The 24,110-nt window shown below is 48.0% G+C and overlaps 1 protein-coding gene across 11 annotated transcripts in view; it reads left to right on the top strand.

Annotated features, from left to right (window-relative positions):
- Window positions 1-24,110, top strand: part of LRP8 (LDL receptor related protein 8) — an 81,149-nt gene that overhangs the window by 50,745 nt on the left and 6,294 nt on the right. For 5 of the 11 annotated variants that reach the window (XM_058552451.1, XM_058552453.1, XM_058552458.1 and 2 more), the window contains 12 exons: window positions 2,766-2,885; window positions 2,960-3,085; window positions 6,357-6,531; window positions 8,836-9,063; window positions 11,843-11,961; window positions 12,214-12,353; window positions 13,796-13,937; window positions 14,923-15,075; window positions 15,974-16,198; window positions 18,482-18,550; window positions 22,562-22,734; window positions 23,711-23,887. In XM_058552451.1, the coding sequence (XP_058408434.1) occupies window positions 2,766-2,885; window positions 2,960-3,085; window positions 6,357-6,531; window positions 8,836-9,063; window positions 11,843-11,961; window positions 12,214-12,353; window positions 13,796-13,937; window positions 14,923-15,075; window positions 15,974-16,198; window positions 18,482-18,550; window positions 22,562-22,734; window positions 23,711-23,887 (1,847 nt within the window). Of the gene's footprint in view, window positions 1-1,442; window positions 1,482-2,765; window positions 2,886-2,959; window positions 3,086-6,356; window positions 6,532-8,835; window positions 9,064-11,842; window positions 11,962-12,213; window positions 12,354-13,795; window positions 13,938-14,922; window positions 15,076-15,973; window positions 16,199-18,481; window positions 18,551-22,561; window positions 22,735-23,710; window positions 23,888-24,110 lie in introns of all 11 variants that reach the window. The other 6 variants (XM_058552454.1, XM_058552457.1, XM_058552452.1 and 3 more) reach the window with 5 other exon arrangements.

Genomic DNA, 24,110 nt, shown 5'->3' with positions numbered 1-24,110 from the left:
GGCTGTCCTCATGGCTAGAGCTGTCAGGGTAGGTTCCAAGGTAAAAAGAACGGGAGAGTCTGGGCTGTAGGTGTGGTGGGCATCCCAGAGAACATGCTGGAAACCCAGTAAGGGCTCCAGGAAGGTTCACTTCTGAGGTCAGGGGTTTGGCCAGAGAATTCCTGGTAAGTCAGAGCCTACCTTCCTGGCAGACCCATTCACCCAGTACCTCCCCTCTTGGGCACTCAGAGGAGCTTCATTCTCTGGAGCCCCCCAAGAACAGAATGTTTCTGCCCCTTTTGAAGATTTAAAAATTGATTTTGAAGGAAGAGTAGCTGGGCGAAGGTCACTCAGCCTCCATCGGAGCTTGTAGGAGACAGACTCCCCACTACCCCCTCAGAAGCCCTGCCCAGAAAAGTCCCAGAAGAAGGAACCTATGGAAAGGAGGATAGGGAAGCAGGAGAACTGAGCCTAGACCCCTGCTCTGCCCAGCTTTGGAGCTAGCCAGGGACTACTAACCGACTAGACTCTCTTCTCTCTTGTCTTTTGCATGACACACCAAAGAGAAGTAGGTACGCATGCGTTTGTGTCTCTGTGCTGGTGAGAGGTCAGTATCTGTATCCATGACTCCTTCTCTGAGTAAAGCAAGGGAACTGCATCACATGTCTGTCTCTGTGTGTGTTCCCCCGTCTGTGAATGTGGACTGCATGGGCCTGTCTGTGCCTCTGCACGTAAGCTTGTGTGTGTGTGTGTGTGTGTGTGTGTGTGTGTGTGTATGCGCGTGTGTGTTTATGCATGCAGGTGTGCGCATGCAGGTGTATGCACGTGCTGGGGGAAGTGACACTGCCCCTTCCTTCCATGGTGGACCTCTCTGGAGCACTGGCCCTCTCCTCCCCTGCAGGCCTCCCAGCAGAATCACTTCCTGGCTAGATAGACTTGGGAAGGCCCAGAGAATCCCTTTCAGCCTCTGCCTTGGTGCTGGCCTTCCAGGGAAGGGGACACAGATGGACAGGTCCAGACCCATTACCCATTCTCTAGCCCCAACCTACTTCAGCCCTGGAGGACTCTGTGCCTTCCTCTTTCATAGACAACTGAATCACCTTGAGCTCTCTCCTTTCTCCTTTCAGAGCCATCCTACACATGCCAGTCCATCAAGTGCTCAGTAAATACAGTTGTTGAGTTGCTGCTACCTGCAAAAGGAGAGGGAGGAAGTGGGTAGATGCATGAATGAGACAGTGAGTGAGTCGGCGAACAAATGAATGGATGGCGCTAGGGGAATAATATGGTGTGGGAGTGGTCAAGAAAGGCTGGAGTGACAGATTCCTGGAGGTGGTACCCCACAGAGACCACCCCAAAGTTCATGGCTCAGCCTACCCTGAGAGGCTGGGGCTTCCCAGGGCTGGGCCTGGCTGAGTCACCCCCGGCCCCTCAGTCATGAGGTTGCTGTGGTCTTGTTCTTTCAGTTACGCCAACGTCCTGGGGAAACAGGAGGAGGCCCAGGGGTAAAGGGGGACATTCCCTAAGCATGGCTCAGGCTGGAGGTGGGGCACCCACAGCTGTGCATGGCCTGGGGTGGGCAGCTCAGACCAGCTGTGTTCATGGCCATGGCTGGCTCAGCTCAGCTCTGCTTGGCTTGGCTGGAGTGGTGGTGCATGAGCCTGGTGGGCAGAGGGGTGGCATGGCACCTTCCCTTGGCTTGCAGAATTAACCCTCTGTGATTCTAAAGCTCAGAAGACGCTGTGAGAACTGGGTGAGCCTTGGTCCTAGCCTCCCTGACCTCCCCTAGGACCCTGCCAGAAGGTGGGGGGAGTGTAGGTCGGGGGAAGCAGATGTCCTCCTGGCGTCCCTTCATCCCTTGTAGCAGTTGGTAATCCCAGGACCAGGCCCGTGACTAAGTATAGGAATAGAGATAGGTGCTAAGAGCAGAGGAAGTGAAAAAAAATCCATCATATTAGTTTGTGGTAGAAGAGAATTGACTCAGCAATAGCTCTGTGTAGAAAAGGGCCTGGGAGTCGCAGATAACCAAAAGCTCAACAGGGGCCAACCTTTGTTGTTCAGACCCCTTCTGGGTGGCAGACTAGCTCTGGGCCCTGTCCAGAGAGGGACATGGACAGATGGAGTGTATCCAGAGAAAGCCACCTGAATGGCAGGGGACCAGAAATCAGTGCTTTTAGGAGATTCTGAGGGAGCCATTGGACTGTGGCTAACCCCACACAGCAGAGCTGGGAGTGGGGGCAGAAGCTAAAGGGTGGCCGATCCTGTGAGGAAGAACTTTATAACAGGCAGTGCTGTTCCAGGGGTAACTAGCTGCCTCAGGAGGGAAGTGGGCTCCCTGAGGCTGGAGATGTTCAAGTAAGGGCATTTCAGAAGGATTCTTGGGGTATCCTGAGGGTTGAACATGGTACACGCAGGCCCCTTGAACTCTAAGGTCACGAGGAATGAGGAGCTGTAAGAAACGTCTTTGTGACAGGAAAGACCTTAGGTAGCCTAGCTGCCTCCAGCCTGGTGGTGGACAGAGCCCTGGCCTGAGAGGCAGAGGACCTGAGTTCTGGTTCCACTCTGTCTCTGTCTGTGTGTCTGGCCTTGAGCCAGGATCTGCCCCTCTCTGCACCTCCTCTCGCCCAGTCACGTGGTTAATGAGCCTGAGGCTTGATGAGGTTGCAGAGCACACTGGCTCCGTGGCAGTTCTGCTGCCCTGAGTCTGCTGCAGCTCTAGGCCCCACCCCTGCCCTGCCTCCACCCCAGTCTGGGCTCTTGGACCCTCAGGAGCCCACGTCCCTCCCCAGGGCTGAACGAGTGTCTGCACAACAATGGTGGCTGCTCCCACATCTGCTCCGACCTCAAGATTGGCTTTGAGTGCACATGCCCAGCGGGCTACCGGCTCTTGGACCAGAAGACCTGTGGCGGTGAGACCCTCCCCTCACCCCCTCAAGCAGAGGCAGATCCTCCTGCCAGTTCTGACCTCTGCTTCTCCCCACAGACATTGACGAGTGTGAGGACCCAGACGCCTGCAGCCAGATCTGTGTCAACTACAAAGGCTACTTTAAGTGCGAGTGCCACCCTGGCTACGAGATGGACACACTGACCAAGAACTGCAAGGCTGTCGGTATGGACATGCGAAGGTCGGGGGCAGGCAGGCAGCTCTGAGGGGGTACAGAAAGCAGCACGTTTCCACATATGTGAGGAGCGGATGTGCGTGCATGCATGCGTGGGCAGACACTGTGCTCAGAGTGCAAATATATGTTATACGCACAATGCACACTAACACCCACACAGACACTGCAGAGAGCCACCCAGTCAGCCCACAGAGATTGCACTCGCACAGGACCCAACGTATAGACACAAACTGGACTACACACACAGCCTGGGCAGCCCACACACAGAGCATGACACGTGCAGACCTATTCATTGATCAGTTCAGCCAACTGAACTCTCATTTTATTCAATTCTTTATACTGAGCACCTAACGTTGTAGACACTGGGGATTCAGCAGTAAGCAAAATCCCTGTCTGCCCTCATGGGACTTACATCCTCGGGGGTGAGACAAACAAGAAATCAGATAAATAGATCAAATACAGGGCATGGCAGATGGTGATAAGTGTTCAGGAGAAACGTAAAGTAAGGAAGAGGACAGGGAGATCCAGGAGGGCAGTGGGTCAGTTTTAGATGGAGTGGTCAAGGAACCCCTCACTGACATTTGAGTAAAGACCTGAAGGAGGTAAAGGAGTGAGCCATGCACTTATGTACAGGAACTGCATTTCAGGCCGAAGGAACAGAAAGTGCAGAGACCCTAAGGCAGGAGCATGCCTGGTGTATTCAGATAACAACGAGGAAGCCAGTGCCACTGGAGCAAGGAGAATAGGAGGAGATGAAGTCAGAGAGGTGACTCAAAGGCCTTCTAGACCATTATAAGGGCTGACTTCCGATTTCACTCTAAGTCAGGGGGGAGCCTTTGAGAGTTTTGAGTAGAGGAGGGACATGGTGTGCCTTACATTTTAACAGGCTCTCTCTGGTTGCTGTGTTGAAAATAGACTGTAGGGGACAAGGGAGGAAGCAGGGAAACCATTTAAGAGGTTTTTGCAAGACAGTCACGTGCCACATAACGATGCTTCAGTCAACGAAACACATATATGACGGACCACATATTTGACGGTGGCCGCATAAGATTAGTACCATATAGCCTGGGTGTGTAGTAGGCTACACCATCTAGGTTTGTGTAAGTACACTCTATGGTGTTCACACAACGATGAAATCGCCTAACGACACATTTCTCAGAACATATCCCATCACATGACTATAATCCAGAAGAGAGGCAGGCGATGGTGGCTTGGACCAGGGTGTTGCAGTAGGAATAATGAGAAGCGGACAGACTGGATATATTTGGAAGACCAGGATTTATTTTCAAGCAACAGGATTTGTATGAATTGAATGTGGGATGTGAGAGAAAACAAGGAGTCCAAGATGACTCCAAGGTTTTTGGCCAAGCAATTAGAAAAATACTATTGCTATTTATGGACTTGGGAAAAATGGTGAGAAAAGCAGGTTTGGGGGAATATTACATTGATTTGGAGATGATAAGTTTAAGAAAACTGTTCAGACATCTAAGTGGAAGTACTGAATAGGCAGTTGGATATGAGAGTCTGGAGTTCAGATGTACAACACAATACACAATGCATAGATTATAACAAGACAGCAGGCGCAGTAATTGACACGTAGCCCATATACCCAAAAACATACCACCCAAACTGTATAACACATATATTAGCACATCACATGTAACATGCAACCTGTGTTTACCACCACATGGGACACGTGATATACAACACGGATTATATACATGCAGTGGAGACAATACACAACTGCTCATGTATACACAAAACCCCCACAGATGAATATCTGAAGTGCAGTTACACAAGAACTCAAACCATAAACACACAGGGTTCCTGTCATAGTCACAGCTCTCAGTAAAAATCACCACAAGATACCCTGTAACCCAGCTCCTGCCTTGAGGAAGACCAAGTGTGTCATTGCTCTCATTTTGGGATGAGGAAAGTCAGTTTGTCAGTGGCAGAGCTGGGCCCTGAACCCAGCGCTCCTCCTGTCTCCTTCCTGTACTTGGAGCCCTATTTTCCTGTGCTCTCTGTTGTACCACGCCCTTGCTCTCACCCTCACCCTGCTTGGAAATAGTCTCCATCACTACACACGGGTCATAGCCCCCACCGGGGCCCCACATGGCTCTGTGCTGATCCCACCCTGCCCCGGGGAACACATTAGCCTGGCACAGAAGCACAGTGACAGGGACCAGGTGGCCTGCAGAAGTGTCAGCTGGAAAACAAGAGGGGGAGAAGGCATAGGTAGCTCCAGGGACAGGTGTTGCCCCTCAGTGTTGGTGCTTGAGAGTAGCCCGATACATCTGAGAACAGGCTGGGGGAGTGGCACCTGTGCTGGGTGCCCTCCTAGGCCTGTGGGACAGTGACCCTCCCTATGGAGCAGCCAGGAATGTCTGGGTCACTGATGATCTTCCTAAAATCTAATCCTAAGTCTGAAAATGAGTTTGTGTATACATAGGCAGTTGTGTGTTGTCTCCATTACATGTATATAATCTGTCATATATTACACACATCCTACCCCAGCTAGTGGCTCAGAATAAAGTGCAGACTCTTCACCTAGCTCACAGACCCTTTGTGATCTGGCCCTGCCAGCCTCTGCAGCTTCATCTCTTGCCATGTCCCCAAATACTCTCTCTGTATAAACTAAGGACTCACAACGACCTCCTTAAATCTCTTCCCTTGAGTCTCACCCCTAGCCCTGATGTCTGTCCTCTGCACTGCAGCCTCATTCATCTTTCTAAAATACTTAATGCTCACGTTTGCCCCTTCTTGAACATTGCAGTGGGGCCCTAAGCAGAGGAGGTGGTAGTTGCTGGGGAGAAATGCATTCTAGATAGAGGGGATGACTTGAGCAAAGGCCCCGAGGCAGCAAAGCTCTGCTGTGGCTATGTAATGACAGGCAGTCTGGTGGCTGGAATCAAGGTGTGTTAGGAGGGGTGAGTGATGAGGCAGGATGGTGAGCTTGGGGTCACACTGCAGAAGGCCTTCAGTGCAAGCCCACGGAAGAAATGGAGAATCATAAAAGATTTTGAGGGACTTTGTGTCTAAGAAGAAGAATAAAAATCCTCCTGTTATGTGTGGTACTTTGCATCTTATGATTTTTGTACCCATTAGTTCATCTGCTCCTCTAACCTGTGAGCTAGGAATTGTCACTCCTTTTTAATAGGAAAATGAGGCATCACCCAGCAAACCAGTGGCAGAGCCTTGGTCTCCAGACTCCCTGCCTCTTGCACTGACCCTTTCTCTCTTGACCTCCCTGCATGGCAGCTGGCAGAAGTCCGTCGCTAATCTTCACCAACCGGCACGAAGTACGGAGGATAGACCTGGTGAAGCGGGACTACTTGCGCCTCATCCCCATGCTCAAGAACGTCGTGGCACTGGATGTCGAAGTTGCCACCAATCGCATCTACTGGTGTGACCTCTCCTACCGCAAGATCTACAGGTGAGCCGTGGCAGGTGTCCTGCATCCAGGCCTGGGTGGGGGCAGGGGCTGACAGAGGAGGAGAAGAAGGGCAGCCTCTGCACCCCTTTTGCCTCCAGGATTCCCCAGGACAGAGTTGGGGCTTGGGAAGGGATGCAGGATCACAGTGGATATGGAACTGCTGGGACTTCTCCACCCCCTGGGCCAGCCTAGGCTGAGGGCTCGGTTGGGAGAGCAGCTTTGAGCCCCACACACCTGGGCTTTGACTGACCTCTGGTGGCGTAGTGGGGCAGTGCAGGACACAGGAAATGTTCAGCCAGAGCAGAAAGGAAGAAATCCCTGGCTTTGGTGAGGAATTTCAAAGCAGCTCACATATCCGTGTGTTGGATCCTGGGGACTCAAAGATGACTCAAACCTGATCCTGCCTGGAGGATCCCACTCATAACACAGTGACATCCACTGTGATAATCATGCAGGGAAAGTACAGAGGAGGCCTCTGACTCAATCTGGGGGTCAGGGAAATCTTCCTGGATGGCACTACCCCCAATCTAGCCCTTCACACCAGTCAGTGGACCTTGGCTCTCAGGAAGGCTCCTCACACACATGAGGAGGCTTTCTGCTAGGTCTTTCTCAGATACCACAAGCCTGCCTCCTTGCATGCTCAGGCCCCCTTCTGGCAGCCATGTCCTTTCTTTAACCTGAGTCCCATGTGACAGGACAGGCTCTGGCTAGACTGTTGTAAGAAGGATGGGATTGGGCCGGCCCCGTGGCTTAGCGGTTAAGTGCGTGTGCTCCGCTGCTGGTGGCCCGGCGGCCCGGGTTCGGATCCCGGGCGCGCACCGACGCACCGCTTCTCCGGCCATGCTGAGGCTGCGTCCCACATACAGCAACTAGAAGGATGTGCAGCTATGACACACAACTATCTACTGGGGCTTTGGGGGAAAAAATAAATAAATAAAAATTTAAAAAAATTTAAAAAAAAAAGAAGGATGGGATGGATGGATGGCAGCAAGTATACCAAGTGCTCCTCACGGACAACTCAAAGCCTGCCACACCCCAAACACCCAGAGACACACACTGAGTTCACAGTCACACCCAGAAACAGCTAGAGCAGTGCCTGTCCATCAGCTGTGACTGAAAGAGGCAGGATTTGATGACAGACTGGATATGGGGCTGAAGGAGGAAGAGTAAAAATGAACTCCCGGGGTCACTTTGGGAGTTTCGATTTCTGGCTTGGGAGGTTTCGTGGACAGTGGTGCTGTTCTCTGAGATGGGGGCAGTGGAGGGGGTGGAGTGGGGGCTGGGCAGTCTGCCTGGCTGGCTGAGGGAAGGGGAATGGGGATGAGCAGTTTTGCATGTGTTGAGTTCAAGGTGTCCATGGGGCATCCGAGGCAAGCCAGTTGGCTTTCCAACCTGGAGCTTAAGAGAGTTGTTGGGATGGGAAGGTGAGAGTTGTGGATGGCAGTGGGCACTGTGGAACAAATTGCCCAGAGAGAGGGTGTGGGAGAGAAGCGTTTGGGAGACAGACAGTCCTGTAAGGTTGCCTCCTGAGTGTCTACTCTATTATCAGCCCCTTCTCTCCATTCTCACTGGCACAACCCTTCTGCAGACCCTCTTCATCTCTCACCTGGATGCTGGATGCTGTAACAGCCTCCTAACCAGTCTCCTGCCTTCATTCCATCCCCTTCCAATCCAGCTCATATTCCATAGGTGCCACAGTGATCTAACATGCCTATCTGACCATGTCCTTCGACCTATTCAGTTACCCTCTCCAGGATAAAATCCTGACTCCTTAGTATGGCATGCAGAGCCTGTCAGGATGTGGCCCCTGCCTGTAGTTACTTCCAGTCTTACATCCCACATATCCCACTCTACCCCCACTGAATATCTCACTATTCCAGAATGCACACCTCTGGGCATTTGCACATGCTGTTCCCTCTGCTTTCTGTTCTTTGTGTTCCTGGTAAACTAGTCCTTCAGGACTCAACTACAAAGCCTTCTCCAACCCTCCAGGATGATATAGTCTCCATTTCTCTACTGCTATAGCCTCTAATGCTTTCTGTAATCATCTTGTACTGTAATTATCTGCCTGTACATTTCTATTCCCCACTAAACTTAGCTCCTCGAGGCCAGAGGCTCTGGCTGATTCAAGCCTGTATCTTTCCCTGGTGGCCCAGGGAGTGTGTTGAACAGAAATTAGCCAAGTTCCTCTGAAATCCACTGCCATGGCACAGAGGGAAGAAAGAGAGGGGAAGGGTGCACAGGCAGCTCCAGACAGACCATGGGTGGAACACCTGCCCCATGGCCAGCTCTGGTTGCTCCTAGCGCCTACCTGGACAAGGCCAGTGACCCGGCAGAGCAGGAGGTCCTCATTGATGAGCAGCTGCACTCTCCAGAGGGCCTGGCAGTGGACTGGGTCCACAAGCACATCTACTGGACTGACTCGGGCAACAAGACCATCTCAGTGGCCAAAGTCGATGGCAGCCGCCGTTGCACTCTCTTCAGCCATAACCTCAGTGAACCCCGGGCCATTGCTGTTGACCCCCTGCAAGGGTGAGTGTCCCCACTTGGAACTTGCCATTCTCCCACTGCAGGTGCTCAGTCCTCATGTGTCTGTCACAAGAGCTATCTTGAGGGCTTCGGAAGGTGCTGGGCCACTCAGACACAGCCCATAGGGAAGAAAGTCCATGTAGGCCCCTCAGCCTGTTAACCCCTGACCAAGAGTTCTTTGGACATTTGTCACCAGGGTTCTCCTGAGACTCAGCTGCTCACTCATCATATCGTAGAATCAGAGCATCTCGGAGCAGAATAGGGCTCTAGAGATTGCCTAGTAGAAGCTCCTAGTGGAAAGTCTTTCCTCAGGCTACTGCATGCTGCAGGTGGGCATCTGGTGGCTGCTCACACACTTCCAGAGAGACAGGGAGCTCATTACTTCCCATAGGGCCTGATTCATTTTGGAGCAGCTTTGCCCATTGGAAAGAGGTTTTTTTTTTTCTCATATTCTCAAATCTGTCTCCCTTTGACTTCCTCCATTGGCCTCTGGAGTCACATCAAACATGTCTACTCCCTGCCCTGCAGGACAGCCAGCGAGATTTGAGGACCAAGATCACTGGGTCTCCTCTGCTCCAGGCTGCCCAACTCCTCCTCACCTCTGTTGCCCACAGTCTCTGGGCCCCTCACCACCCAGGCTGCCCTGCTCTGGCCACACCTCCATATTGTGGGTAGTGGATTCTGAACAGAGCAGGACCGCATCCCTCCCTCAGTGGGGATGTCCTAAGATGGCATGGTTTTTCAGCAGCTGTATCATATTAAGTTTACCAGCATCACCAGCTTCTTCTTGCTGCTGTTTCCATAAGTGTCGAACAGGGGTAAGAAAACCCTCTTCTTCCAGTGAAGGCAGCTGGGGGCGAGGGTGGCCACCTGAGGATGTACAAGGCCTTGGGAAGTGACTGACAGCTGCCATTTAATGAGCATGCATCAGGTGCACACAGCACAGTACTAGGCACTCGAGACACGTACTGAGTCTGTAGTAGGGAGGGTCACCTTCAGAGCATTAGCCAGCCAGAGGCAATGCTGTAGGGGAAGGTTGGGGGGATAAATATACTGACCTCTGTCTCCTCCTTCTCCCCCTCCAATATTTTGCTCTACACAACTGGAAGCCAGAAGGCTAGGGAGCCAAGCCCATTGATGTCGTTCCCACATGGGTCAGCTTTTTGGTGTACAGAGCAGAATGGAGATGAGTAGAGAGTAAATACAAAGTGGCAAATGGAAGTTATCCAGGACAACCACTCAGCCCCCTAGCACGGGGTCAGCCTTGGCTTGACACCAGGTTTCAGCAGAGGCAGTTTTGAGGAGGATTAAGCACACAGGCTTTAGAGTCCAGTTTGCATTTGAGTTTGAAGCCTGGCTCCGCTACTTATTAACAATGTGATCTTCGGGAAGTCAACCCCTCTGAGCCACAATTTATTCATCTGTAAAATGGGACTAATAATTATACCCTCCTGTGGCTGCTATGAGGCTAAAATGAAAACATTACTTTGTTCAACAAATATTATTAAATAAGGACCTATTATATGCCACACATGAGCTACCTGCCAGTTATAAAATGAGGAACAAGAAAGACGAGGAGTCTACCCTCAATGGAGCTTACAGACCAGTGGGGAAAACAGACAGTAAACAAATACACTGCACTACCGCACTACCCGAATGCAGACATCAATAACCAGTTGTGTAAGTGCTGTGGAGGGCAAGAACAGGGGGCTTAAGGAGGTAATAACAGGGAGAACCTGCTTACATTGAGGGGTCAGAGAAAGAGTCTCTACTGAAGACATTTATACTAACCAGGGAAAGAGTGGGGGCCAGAGGCTTTCGAAGGCCTGGAGTGAGAAAGGCTTGGTGCCCTAGAGGAACTAAGAGAAACCTGTGGGGCAGGTATGGGGTTTGGAAGGGAGGTGGAGGGTGGTGGCAGGAGAGACAGCCAAAGAGGCAGGCAGGGGCCCGATCATGCAGAGCCCTATTAGCTGTGGTAAGGATTTGGGATTTTGTTTTAAGGGCAATAAGAGAAGCTGCTGTCAAGTTTAAAACCAGGAGAGTGATAGATCTTAAAAGTTCTCATCACAAGAAAAAAAATTTTAACTGTGTGTGGTGATGGATGTTAACTAGACTTATTATGGTGACCATTTCACAATATATACAAATGTCGAATCATTATGTTGTACACTTGAAACTAATAATGTTATATGTCAATTATATCTCAATTACAAAAAAAAAACAGGAGAGTGACAACTTATTTCCATTTTTAGAAGCTCATGTTGTCTGTTCTGTAAGGACAGATTAGAGGGGCAGTGATCACTGCATTTGTAAGTACGTGAGGTGAAACCACTCAGCCCAGAGCCTGGCACCTAGTAAGTACTCAATAAGCGTTCAAGAAAAGAGAGAGAGAAGGCCTGGACAGAGTTTTAGCTGTGTGACCCCGAGGAGGTCGTCTGCTTTCTCCACTGTAGACCAGGAAAGTAAGAGAGGGTCGACAAGGGCCCTTCCTGCTCTGGCAGGCTAGGGCTCTAGTTGGAGCTGCCGGAAGCAGAAGAGATGGGCTCACAGGCTGTTCAGCTGAGGCCGGGTGGATTTTCGGGGCATACAGGCTTCCCCAGGTGCTCAGATGAAAAGTGCCTACCAGCTCTAAGATTTGATGGTTCCAGTGGATTTCAGAGGTCTTCCCAGTCCCCACTAAGCATAATCTTCAACAATCAGTGGGTCATTGAGCCCTTGTGACCCAGACCACCCCAATCCTGTTCCCTGACAAGAAGCCCAATTGGGTTCTTCTCTGTTTTAGGTTCATGTATTGGTCTGACTGGGGGTACCAGGCCAAGATCGAGAAATCTGGGCTCAACGGTGTGGACCGACAAACACTGGTGTCAGACAATATTGAGTGGCCCAACGGAATCACCTTGGGTGAGCTGCCTTCCCTGGACTGGGAGCCTCTCCCAACACCTGGTCCTGCCCACCGTGTGGAGCTCTGCCTGGGTCTTGTTTCTGTGTCCCCTCATAGTGCCAGTGCCTGTGTTTCCTGATGGTTGCCCCAGGCTGGCCTCAGTCTGAGGCCTAGCCTGGAGATGTGGGCAGGGAGAGGCACAGAGGAGCAGAGATCCAGGCTGCAGTCCCAGGCTCATGACCTGATCCCCCATCTCCTTTCTCCTCCCAAAGATTTGTTGAACCAGCGCTTGTACTGGGTAGACTCCAAGCTGCACCAGCTGTCCAGCATTGACTTCAGTGGAAGCAACAGAAAGATGCTGATTTCCTCCCCTGACTTCCTGAGCCACCCTTTTGGGATAGCTGTGTTTGAGGTGAGCCCTGTGAGGGGAGGCATGGCCCCATCAGGAAGCTGAAGCTTAGAAAAGGCTTATTCAAATAGGACGACTTGCTGAGATTTGTCTAAATGGAAACAAAGGGACAGGGAAGCCAACTGACTTGTTTGTACACAATTTGTGAGCTGCCTACAAACAAAGGCTTTGCAGCTCGTTGTCCACCTGGCAGCCTTTCCTGTGCTCCCGTCCCAAGACCCCTCTCTCAGAGCACTTCTCACAGATAAGTTGCTAGACCATGTATGTTTCCTCTCTGTACCTGCAGCACCCAGCACTATACCCACATGTACAGAAGGTATCCAATAAAGGGAGGGAGGGAAGAAGGAATATACATTTCCTTAGTATGATTTACTCAGGAAATGGCCCGAAAGTTGCTATTCAATTCAGCACACTTTCACTGACCTTTGCTGGACACTGGGGTCATAGAAGTGAATCAGACATCATCCCAGTCCTCAAGAAGCCCCCAGGAGGTTGAAGAGTCAAGACTCTCCTGTGTTCTGACCCTAACAACCTTTCTCCTCGGGAAATGAGGAAGCCAGAACCAACCAAGTTCTCACACACCTACCCCTTCCTCAAAACTAACTCTGCCTTAAGGGGAGGGAAAGCAAGGGGACAGTGGGCATTGACAATATTTGCTTGGAGTGACATCACCCAGCACCACTCTGAAATTGTGGGCAAAGCCCACCTCCAAGTCCAGCCCTTTCTTCAAAAGACAGGTGTGTTTGGACATGTGTATGTGCTTGTGCATATATGTGGCATGTACGTGTAAAGTATATGTATGTGCATGTGTATACATAAATGCATCCATTTAAAAGCGTGCATTCCTGTACGTCCTGGTGCTTGTGAGTGTTAATATATATACCAATACTTAGATGAGTGATTATTTAGAGACAAGTGTGCCTTTGTGTGTGTAGATGAGCATGTGGGTATGTGTCTAGATCTGAGTATGAGGCTGCATGGTTGAACCCATAAATGTGGATTCCAACAGATGCACATCTAGGCTGATATGGGCTAACCACTGGATGCATACGTGTGTATATCCAGAGGCTGTAGGAGACCCAGCAGGGAATGCTCCTCAGGAGCTCACACATCCCCTCCAATCTTGGTCCCAGGCCCCAGTAATGGTAACAGCTATAGAGACCCAGCCGTGGGTTTCTGCTGGACCCCAGGAGGCAGGCCCAGCTCAGCATTAATGAGCAGCCTTCAGGCCAGAGCACGGAATCACTGAAGAACCGTCTGAGACAGAAGGGGACCAGAGCTTATGCCACAGATCAGAGGCTGAGTCCCACTCTGTATCTGTGAATAGGAGAGCTCAGGGAGGATGTCAAGGCAGTTCTTGTGACTGTGGTTTGGGGCTGAGCCCTCAGATTGAGGTCACAGGTTTAGGCTCTAGGACTCCCATCCCCTGCATCTGTACCCCACAGGACAAGGTGTTCTGGACAGATCTGGAGAATGAGGCCATTTTCAGTGCAAATCGGCTCAATGGCCTGGAAATCTCCGTCCTAGCTGAGAACCTCAATAACCCACATGACATTGTCATCTTCCATGAGCTGAAGCAGCCAAGAGGTGAGCCTTCCCTGGTCCCAAGTCCCCTGCCCATGTCCCTTCCCTCCACTAGGCAGGCTGTGTTCATGTTCATGTCATGTCTCAGCACCCTCATGAGTAATAGCAACAATCCCTCTCACTGGGAGAGTGCTTTGCTGTCACATATTTTATCTCATTTTGCCTCAAGCTTTTGGTGAAATAAGTCTGGGTACAAGTAAATAAATATATAATGTCCATTTATGCCAATCCTACAAAGTGTGGGTTTTACTGTTCTCATTTAACAATTGAGGAAACTGTAGCTCAAAGAGGTAAAATAATGTTAGCAGGTGGCACAACTAAAACCCAACTTAGGTCTGTCTGATTCCAGAGGTCCTTCTGCCGTGAAGGAGCACACTGCTTCTCCTTTATCATTTGTACCCATTTTGAAGTAGTATGAGCTAACATATCTTAGAGCCATACAGTAAGTCAGCCTGTTGCTTGGGAATATAAGCCAGGAATCTTAGTACTAGGTTGTCCCCTCCTCTATCACTAGGATATACTCATTCTAACTATAACTGAGGTGCTGGCTGCCAGGGTGAAGGTGGGAAAGCATAGTGGGTAAGGAGATAAAGTTGGTGGCCTGATTCTAGATCTAGAAATTTAAATAAGAGACATGGTATGTGTCATAGGGGGAAAAAAACCACAGACTTTGGAATTCAACAGACCTCAATTTAAATTGTCTCCAAAATTACTAGAGGTATAGCTTTGACAAATTTGTGCTTTTTGAGCCCAGGTGTCTTTTATCTGTCAGTCTGGGGTATGATACCCACCTCTCAGAGTTGTTGTCAGGATTAAATGAACGTGTGGGGATAAAATACCAGGTACAGTGCTGGAAGAGGCCCAATAAAAGTAGTAGAGAAAGCTTTTTGAGCAAGCCGAGTGAGAAGGGCCTCACCCTTGGGAGGAGGGAAGACCTGGCATGTCCCATCTGTGCCCCAACTCTCTCTCAATGTCTCTCCCACTTTAGCTGCAGATGCCTGCGAGCTGAGTGCCCAGCCCAATGGAGGCTGTGAGTACTTGTGCCTTCCTGCCCCTCAGATCTCCAGCCACTCTCCCAAGTACACGTGTGCCTGTCCTGACACAATGTGGCTGGGCCCAGACATGAAGAGGTGCTACCGAGGTAAGCAGACCTACCAGGAAGGGTGGCCCCTGGCAATACCAGGCCCCATCCTGCTGAAATCTTCCCTTGGCTTCTGGGACACCATATGCTCCTGGTTTTCCTGCATCTTCTCTGGCTACTTGTTGCCTTTGCAGGCTCCTTTTTTATCTTCCTTGAATGCTGGTGTCCCCCAGGGTCCTTCCAAGGCTTTTTCTTCTCACTCCCAAGAAAAATGCATGTCTACACACAACATTTTAAATTCGGTTTCAGGGGGTTTCTGGAACCCCTTGGAAACCTCAAATTGAGAACCCTTGATCCTCATAGCTTCAGTTACTATTTATATGCAGGTGACTATTTATATGCAGGTGATTATGAGCTTGCCTATTTCTCGGCTAGAACTTAACACACTACATTGAAGCCCTTTTGTGATATGATTGGGACTAATAGTCGGTTAATACTTCAACCAGATAAATTTATATTCATTCCCCAATCTTTATGTAGGGCCAAGGCCTTTTGTTTGAGCTTAAGTCTGCTGCATCATTTATGATTTCCAGATTAAATTGTTTAAAGTGGAGTGAGAATGTAAACCTAATGATGTAACAATATGCATATAAAATCCTTCTAGATTTCTGTAATTTCCCCTCCTCCCAGTTTGTTACAGTGGTCTTGCCCACACCTGATTCTACAGCATTGTTTTAATGACTCATCTTTATCAAATCAATATGCAGTATAAACACATATAAGGTGCTTGGGATTCAGCTGGAGAAAAGATCACAGCCCACTCAGGAAGATTAGGGAAGGCTTCACAGAAGTGGCATTTGAGCTGAGCCATGAGAATGAGTTCAGAGTATAATAAAGAGGCAGTAATTTAGGCACAAAATTCTCTGTCCAAGTGACCTCCATGGTATTTCCCCTCTAGCACCTCAATCTACCTCAACTACGACGTTAGCCTCTACCACGACGAGGACAGTAGCCGACACCACAGGAGCCCCTGGGACCACCATCCACAGCCCCACCTACCAGAACCACAGCACAGAGACACCGAGCCTGGCAGCTGCGGTCCCAAGCTCAGTTAGTGTCCCCAGGGCTCCCAGCATCAGCCCGTCTACCCCAAGCCCTGCAACCAGCAACCACTCCCAGCACTGTAAGGAAATGAGTTCTACCTTCTTTCGTGACATGGGAGGGGTCCTAGGGAAACCAACATGGGGGATCTGTGGGCAGAAGTGATCGTACCAGAGCTGAATATTGGATATCTCTGAGGAGGAAGCAGAGGCAGATAGAGTGCCCACCTGCAATTTAAGAGTCTTAGGAGCCCCTAAGTTATAGAGGGTCTTGAGGGAAGCTACCTCCTGTCTCTGAGCCTCAGTTTCCTCACCTACAAAATGGGAATAATAATAACCTTTCCCTTACCTGCTTCACAAGATTGCCACGAGAGGCAAAGGAGACGGTGTAAACAGAAGTGCTCATGCACACAGCCTCTGCTGACTCTGGGTGTGTGTCTGTGTTACATGTTACTGACGTGTATAAGGGAGTGTCCCTCAGATTTGGAAACTTCAAAAGCTCTGGTCTCAGTTCTCAGCACCCTCAGTAGGTTCCCCAGATAATAATATCCATAACTGTGGTCTGCTCGTGCCTCTTTCCAAACCCTGGGATGAAAATAATTAAGTTCACCACTTACTAAATCATCAGGAGCAGGATTGTCACTGCTAGAAATGTTCTGTCTCATTAACCAGCAAAGGTTTTTTTTTTTTTTTTTGGTGAGGAAGATTAGCCCTGAGCTAACATCTGTTGCCAATCCTCTTTTTGCTGAGGAAGATTGGCACTGAGTTAACATCTGTACCCATCTTCCTCTATTTTATGTGGGATGCCTGCCACAGCATGGCTTGAAAGCAGTGCGTAGATCCACGCCCAGGATCAAAACCTGTGAACCCCGGGCCACCAAAGCAGAACGTGCAAACTTAACCACTACACCACTGGGCCGGCCCCCAAATACCTTTTTAATTGAGATACCTGCCAGGGGAAGTTTAAGAGGATAAACTATCTTTTAAATTTTTTGCATACATGCATGGCCCACAACCTAAGCAGCTTGGCAGCACCTTTCCAGTTGGGCCTGTCTTGCCAGCAGAAGCTGGTTTTTCAGAGTTGAGCACTTACCCTGAAGTTTGGACAGGGTGGAGTGCCTCTCATCTGGGGCAGAGCCTCTGACTAGGGAGTCTCCCCACTGGCTTCATCACACTCTAGGCTTTAATACCGCTGTCCATGTTTGCTCAGGCCCTGAGTGAGAGGACAGCAGCATTTCCACAGTGAGCTTTGTAAGCAATGCAGCTCTCTTCTCCCCGTCGTGATAGGTTCCCTTACAGTAACTTGGAGAAACAGACATACTGAGAGGGTGGCATTTGCCATTGCCACGGGCAGTCATCTCCTCTCTTGGAGGAAGTATAGATGATAGCTCCTCTTCACGCCTCAGAGGGTTGTCATGAGGATCCAAGGGAAAAATGCCTTTTAAACTACAAAGTGCTGTACAAATGCTATGATGAAGATTGTTGTAAGAGTGAAAAAATGGTACAACATACTTTTTAAAAAATACAGTGCACTTTCCACACACTTTTCAGTTTAGAATGTGCATTTATAAACCCTATTTTATTTAGGCCTCACAACAACCTCTCCCCCAGTCCCCACCCTCTTTGAACTAGGCAAGGCTGTGCCAGGCACTGTGCCAAGTAAGCATTTTACATGAATTATCTCATTTCATCTTCACAATACTCCTAGGAGGTAGGTAATATCATTATCCCCATTTTAAAGGTAAAGAAATATAATATTTATAATATATAATAACTTGTCCAAGGTCACACAAGTAGTGAGTAGTAGAGCTAGGATGTGAACCCAAAAAGTCTGACCCAGGAGCCTATGCTCTTGATTTCACTACATTATACTGTGTCTCATTTTAATTACTTATTAAAAATAAACTGATAATGTAGATGGACAGACAGACCACCAGAAACAACAGAGACGAAGCAACAGATACTGGATGAAAAGGGCAACTGCCTGTCAGTCAGCAACATAAAGACCTAGGTGCTCACTCTGCCAAGCACAGCCCCAGCTTCCTACCACCATAATACTGTGGAAAGGGTGAGGGACTTGGGCCACAAGTCCTGGGTTTGAGTCCCAGCTCTGCCGCTTATCTGTGAGTTCCTAAAACCCCAATAAGACTCAATTTCCCCATCCATGAAATGGAGATAACCTCTGTCCTGCTCACCTCAGTGGAGTTTTGATAGGATCTGGAAAGATGGCATTACTAAGCATTAGCCGGGATCATTATTTTGGAATGAGGGCAGGGAGCAGCTAGGGAGTTCTTACTGCTTGAGGCCAGCAAGGACTTGGACTCACAGTGATGGAGCATCATTCTGCAAATATTTGTGTTTTGCAGATGGGAATGAAGGCGGCAAGATGGGCTCAACAGTTACTGCTGCTGTCATTGGGATCATCGTGCCCATCGGTGAGTGTGGCTCCAAGTCACTGGCAAGAAAAGAGAGACCCTACACAGGGTATGGAGAAAAGCACTAGGATAGAGCACTTAGCACACGACCTGTCCCATTGGCTTTTTCTGCCCTGGCAGCCTTCCTGCCCACCTCTCGGTCTTGATTTAATTTGGTTTCTCAGCTTGGCACATAAGGCCCTTCAGGACCTGGCCCCAGGCAACTGTCCAGATGCATCTCTCATTACCCCTGCATTCACACTCTGCACGCCAGCCATGTGAAGCCGAACTGTAGGCTCCATGGGGACAGGGCTGGTGTCTCTCTTGCTCACCACTCTCCCCAGCTCCTAGCAGTGTCTGGCACATGGTAGCAAATAAAATATTTGTTGAATTAATGAGTAGAGCTACTTGCCATTCCTTTAATCATGCTATCTTGCTTTCTTTCTGTTTGGTTTTCAACAAACATTTACCAAGCAGCTACGATGTACCAGACTCTGTGATAAGGGGAGGGAACGTGGTGAAAAATGAGTAAGACATGGTTCTTGTCTTCCAAAAGTTTATAGTCTTGTCAGAGACACACAAAAATAAGATAATTTGATTATGACATGATAAGTCCTAAAATTAAGCCATATGTGGTTCAGTGAAAGTGCCAAAGCAGCACTTACCTTGGAATTGGGAGAGAAGAGAAGCAGGCAGGGAAGGTTTCCTAGTGGAAATGATATTTGAGCTGAGGCAGCCATGTGAAGAAGGATCAAGCAATAAAGACAGTAGGAGCAAAGCCAAGAATGGGAAATGGCATGGGAGAGTGGAGGTGGGGGTGGGTTTGGAACTAGCTCAGTATGGCCAGAATATAACATTTAGTTAAACAGAGAGCCATGGGGGCTGATTCATTCTCTCCCACCCTGATGTTCACACAGTATCCTATACATCCGTCTCTCATACCAGTCTCATCTCTTGGCGGAATCTTTGAATTGTGATTGTCCATTCATAGGTCTATCTCCCCTACTTGCCCATGAGTACCTCAAGGACAAGGACTCTGCCCTTTTATCCTGGGAATCCCCAATATGGTGGTGAGTTAGTGAGTAAATGTTTTAAAAACTTCTACACTGTGCAAGGGACTATGTCAAGGAACCAGGGAAGAAAACGATAAAAGCCTTTAAGAGCTTTCAGTCTTTAATCAGCTTAGTCATGAAAGAGTGATACAAGAGAGGTGTTAACACATATTATAAGGTTCTACAAGAGAGGCACGATTCTCTGTGGAGGAGAGGAAGAGGTACTTCTGGAGAGGATGGTATTTGAATTGGCCTGAAACGCTTCAACAGTAAAGATGATAGTGCGACTATTCCAGACTTACTTGGAGTAGTTTTGTTCTTAGTGCTATCGAGTCGATTCCGACTCCTAGCGCCCCTGTGTACAGCAGAGCCGAACCCGGCCTGGTCTTTTTGCGCTATCCTCTCACCTGGTGCTATATCAGACAATGCTCTGCTGCTATTCACAGGGTTTTCATGGCCAACTTTTTTGGAAGTGGGTGGCCAGGTCCTTCTTCCTAGTCTGTCTTAGTCTGGAAGCTCTGCTGAGACCTGTCCACCATGGGGACCCTCCTGGTATTTGAAATCCTGCTGGCATAGCTTTTAGCATCACACCTACACACAGCTACCACAGTATGACAACTGACAGACGGGTGGTGTGGTTCCCTGATTGGAAACAAATCGAGGCTGCAGCAGTGAAAGCACTGAAGCTTAACCAGTAGACCACCAGGGCTAGTCATTTTGGGTGAAGTGAATGGAAAATACTCTGAACATTGTTTAGTGAAAGAAAAATCAACCCCTTTCCTGCCTTCCTCTGCTCTACAGAAGGGCATGTGTGTGCTGTTTTCCTGATACAATCAGTATTTTTAATTTCTGCTAACCTGAGGGGAGAAAAATGAGTATTCTTTCTCTGATACTTCGCTGTGAGAGAATCTTTTCATAAGCTTGTTGGTCATTTACATTACATCCTTTATGAATTGCCTATTCACAGTCTTATTTTTCTATTGATTCTTTGTCCTATTCTTATTTGTAGAAATATTTATACATAATGAATATATGTATGAATTTATGAATGAATGAATGAATTTATATATAATGAATGTTAAACCGTTGGAATATATGTTACAAATATTTTCTCCCATAGTGCCACTTGATTTTTAAATTTCTTTATGGTATCTTTTGCCATGCATAAATTTAAAAATTTTTTTAAGTATCAGATTTGTTAATCTTTTGATTAACAAATGATTATGGTTATGGTTATGATTTCTGGGTTTTGTGTCTTACTTAGGAAGGTCTGCCTCTCTCTAAATTATTAAAATATCTCCCTATATATTTTTCTACTACTTTAAACATTTTTTTAGTATTTAGATATTAATCCATTTAGAATTTATTTCAGAGTATGGTGTGAGATAGAGATTTAACTATTTTTGTCCTACATGCCTGTCTGGTTTTCCGAAGACCATTATTGAAATAGTCCCTCCTTTCCTTCTGACTTGAATTGTCAACTTTGTTATAAACTACATGCCCATATGTACTTTCATCTGCTTCTAGGCTATTTATTCTCCTCCACCAACTATTTGTCTATTCCTATATACTAGAAACACAACTTTGTGATATGTTTTAATATCTAATAGGGCATTATTATTCTCGCGACATTTTCTTAGCTATTTTTATTCAATTTCTCTTCTAGGTGAACTTTAGAATCATCTTGTTAATTCTATAAAAATTATTATGGAATCTTATGCTTGGCATATATAAATTGATGTGAGAGAATTTACGTTTTTACCATATCAAAGCTTCCCATCAATGAACATGACATATCTCTCTATTTATTTGAGCCTTCTTTTATGTCCTTCAGTAGAATTTTATAGATCATATAGGACTTGCACATTTATTAGTGGGTTATCCCAGGTATTTCATAGTTTTTTGTTGGGCTATTATGAATGTGTTCTTATTCCATTCCATTGTCTACTTGGTTATTGCTGATTAATAAGAAAGCTATGACTTTTTTATGTTGATTCTTGATGAACTAAAATTACTTCTAATAGTTTTTCATCTGCTTTCCTAAGATTTTCTAAACACACAATATCTGTTAATAGTAACAGTTCAGTTTCTCCATTTCCCGTATATGTACCTTCAATTCTTTATCTGGTCTTACTGCATAGCTAAGATCTCTGGGACAATAAATAGAAGTGAAAACAGGCATCCTTGCCTTCTTCCTATCTTTAATGGGTATCAATTATTATAATCTTACCAAAGTAGAAACCCCCTCTATAGCATCCTGGATAGCTATCAGGCAGCTTCCACTTGAATGCTCAGGGTGACTGCTTACTATCTTATGAAGCTACTTGCCCCATTTTTGCCCAGCTCTGTGGCAGAAGTTTCTCCTTTACTCATCGATATATTCATTGATTCTAACTCAGAGCCTGTGTTTCCCTGCTGTGTCCCCTTCTAGAGATGCTTCTCTTCTTGCAAAGCCCCAGCTTTGGAAAGAAACACCCCACCCCATCCACCCCCCTCCAATTGTGGGAGAGAATGGTTTTCTTAGAGAAATCCAGGGAAGCAGCAGCATTAGGGCAAAGGTGTGGTAAAGAAATTCACTCATTCTCTCAGCATATGTTACTGAACACCTGCTCAGTGCTAGGCACTGGGCATAGAGAGATAAAGAAGACACAGTTCCTGCCCTCAAAGAGCTCAGTCCTCAAATAACTGGGGGTACACGTAAATAAAGGACAATACTGTGGTCTAGGAATGCAGGTGAGGGAACAACTGATACCTCAAGAAGTTGAGGAAGACTTCACATTTGAGCTGGATCTTGAAGGATGAATAGTTAATGAAGAAAGAGATGGGAGAAAGGCTTCCAAGCAGTAAAAAAAGAACACCCAGAAACAGGGCCTAAGGAACAAGGGGCAGTAAAGATGAAGAGGTGGCAAGAAACGTACTGATGTCTGAGCAATGGGCTAGAGCCTGTTGGAGGTCCAGTGTAATGTGTCTCTTCCTCCAGCGGTAATTGCCCTGCTGTGCATGAGCGGCTACCTGATCTGGAGAAACTGGAAGCGGAAGAACACCAAGAGCATGAATTTTGACAACCCAGTGTACAGGAAAACAACAGAAGAAGAGGACGAGGATGAGCTCCACATAGGGAGGACTGCTCAGATTGGCCATGTCTATCCTGCAGTAAGTATTCCCTGCTGGAAGAATTCCTTCCTTCCTTCCTTCCCCTCTTCCTTCCTTTCCTCCCTCCCTTCCTTCCTTCTTCAAACATTTATAAAGAACCTACCATGTGCCAGGCACTGTTCTAGGCCCTGGGGACACAGAAATGCTGGGGCAGGTGGTTGAGGTAGAAGGGTATCAGGACTACCTTGTACCTAGAGGCTCATCCTTAAATAAAGAAGCCAAATGTCTTTCTTTCAGCTGAGTAAGTTTTTAGAACCTTTAGCCTGGAAAGGTACTGTGGCCATTCAATTCAAATGTATTCCTTTCAGCAAATACCGTATGCTGGTTACGTGCTAAGCACTGCATTAGATATAAAGTGTTCAAAAGTAAGGAAGGAATGTACTTGCTCCCCAAGAGCTGGTGGTGGAGTGAGAGATAATCACTTACTATTGTACAACTGTGTGCTAAGTGCCATGGTAGAAGCTCAGGAGTCCCCTCTTCTAGGAAGCTTTCCCAGTTTCTTTGTTCTCTCACAGCCTATCTCCATCACAGCACTTGTCACACTATAGTCTACTTGTCTTTTTACTCATTGGTCTCCCCACTAGACTGTGAGCTCCTTGAGGGCAGGATTGTCTGATTAATTTTTCCCTGGTGCCTAGCACAGCATAGCTGGCTCCTAGTAAATATTTGTTGAACAAATGCTATGGAAACATTAACAAGGGAGCTGTTAATTCTGTTTAGGAAATCAAGCAGGGAATGCCTCACAGAGGAGGTGACGGATGTACTGTGTCCTTGAAAGATTAATAGCAGTTTTCCAAGTAGAGGAGGAGGAACATGGCATTCCAGAAAGAAGCATGTACAAAGGCTGAGAGGCACAACAGGGCATGGCTTGGGGGAACAAGGACCATAAAGTGGCTGGAGTAGATGTCATGATTGTATAGCAGAGTCAGGGGGCTGAGTGTGACCTCATAGGTCATCCAGTCCATCCCCCTGTCAGGCAATCAGCAGCTTTGATCACCCACTGTGGGCAGAGCCCTGTCTTGGGGAGACCAGAGAACTGGAAGACCCAGCCCCTGCCCTCAAGGAGGTTTTTGTCTTGCCGGGGGAACCAAGGTCACAGCTGCACCAACTCCCGAAGAACCCTCTTTCCGAGCTGCCTGTCGTCAAGTGCAAGGTAGGGCAGTGCCACTCTGAGTCTGAGGGGCTGGTGAGTGAGGTCGTGAACCCAGGTAGGTGCAGCCAATCCTAGAAGGCTTTCTGGTTCTAGAAGGCTGCAAACTATAAGCTAGGTGTCAGAACAAAGAGGAAAGATGGGTTAGTTGCAGACCGAGGAAATGGTGTGTGGAAGAAATGATCAAGTATTGGGCAGGGCAGACTGAACTGCTGCTGAAGCAAAT

The sequence above is a fragment of the Diceros bicornis genome, chromosome 13 (genome assembly GCF_020826845.1).
Source record: "Diceros bicornis minor isolate mBicDic1 chromosome 13, mDicBic1.mat.cur, whole genome shotgun sequence".
Lineage (NCBI taxonomy): Eukaryota > Metazoa > Chordata > Mammalia > Perissodactyla > Rhinocerotidae > Diceros > Diceros bicornis.
Note: the sequence above shows the minus strand (reverse complement) of the source record. Positions and strands in the feature narration are given on the sequence as shown.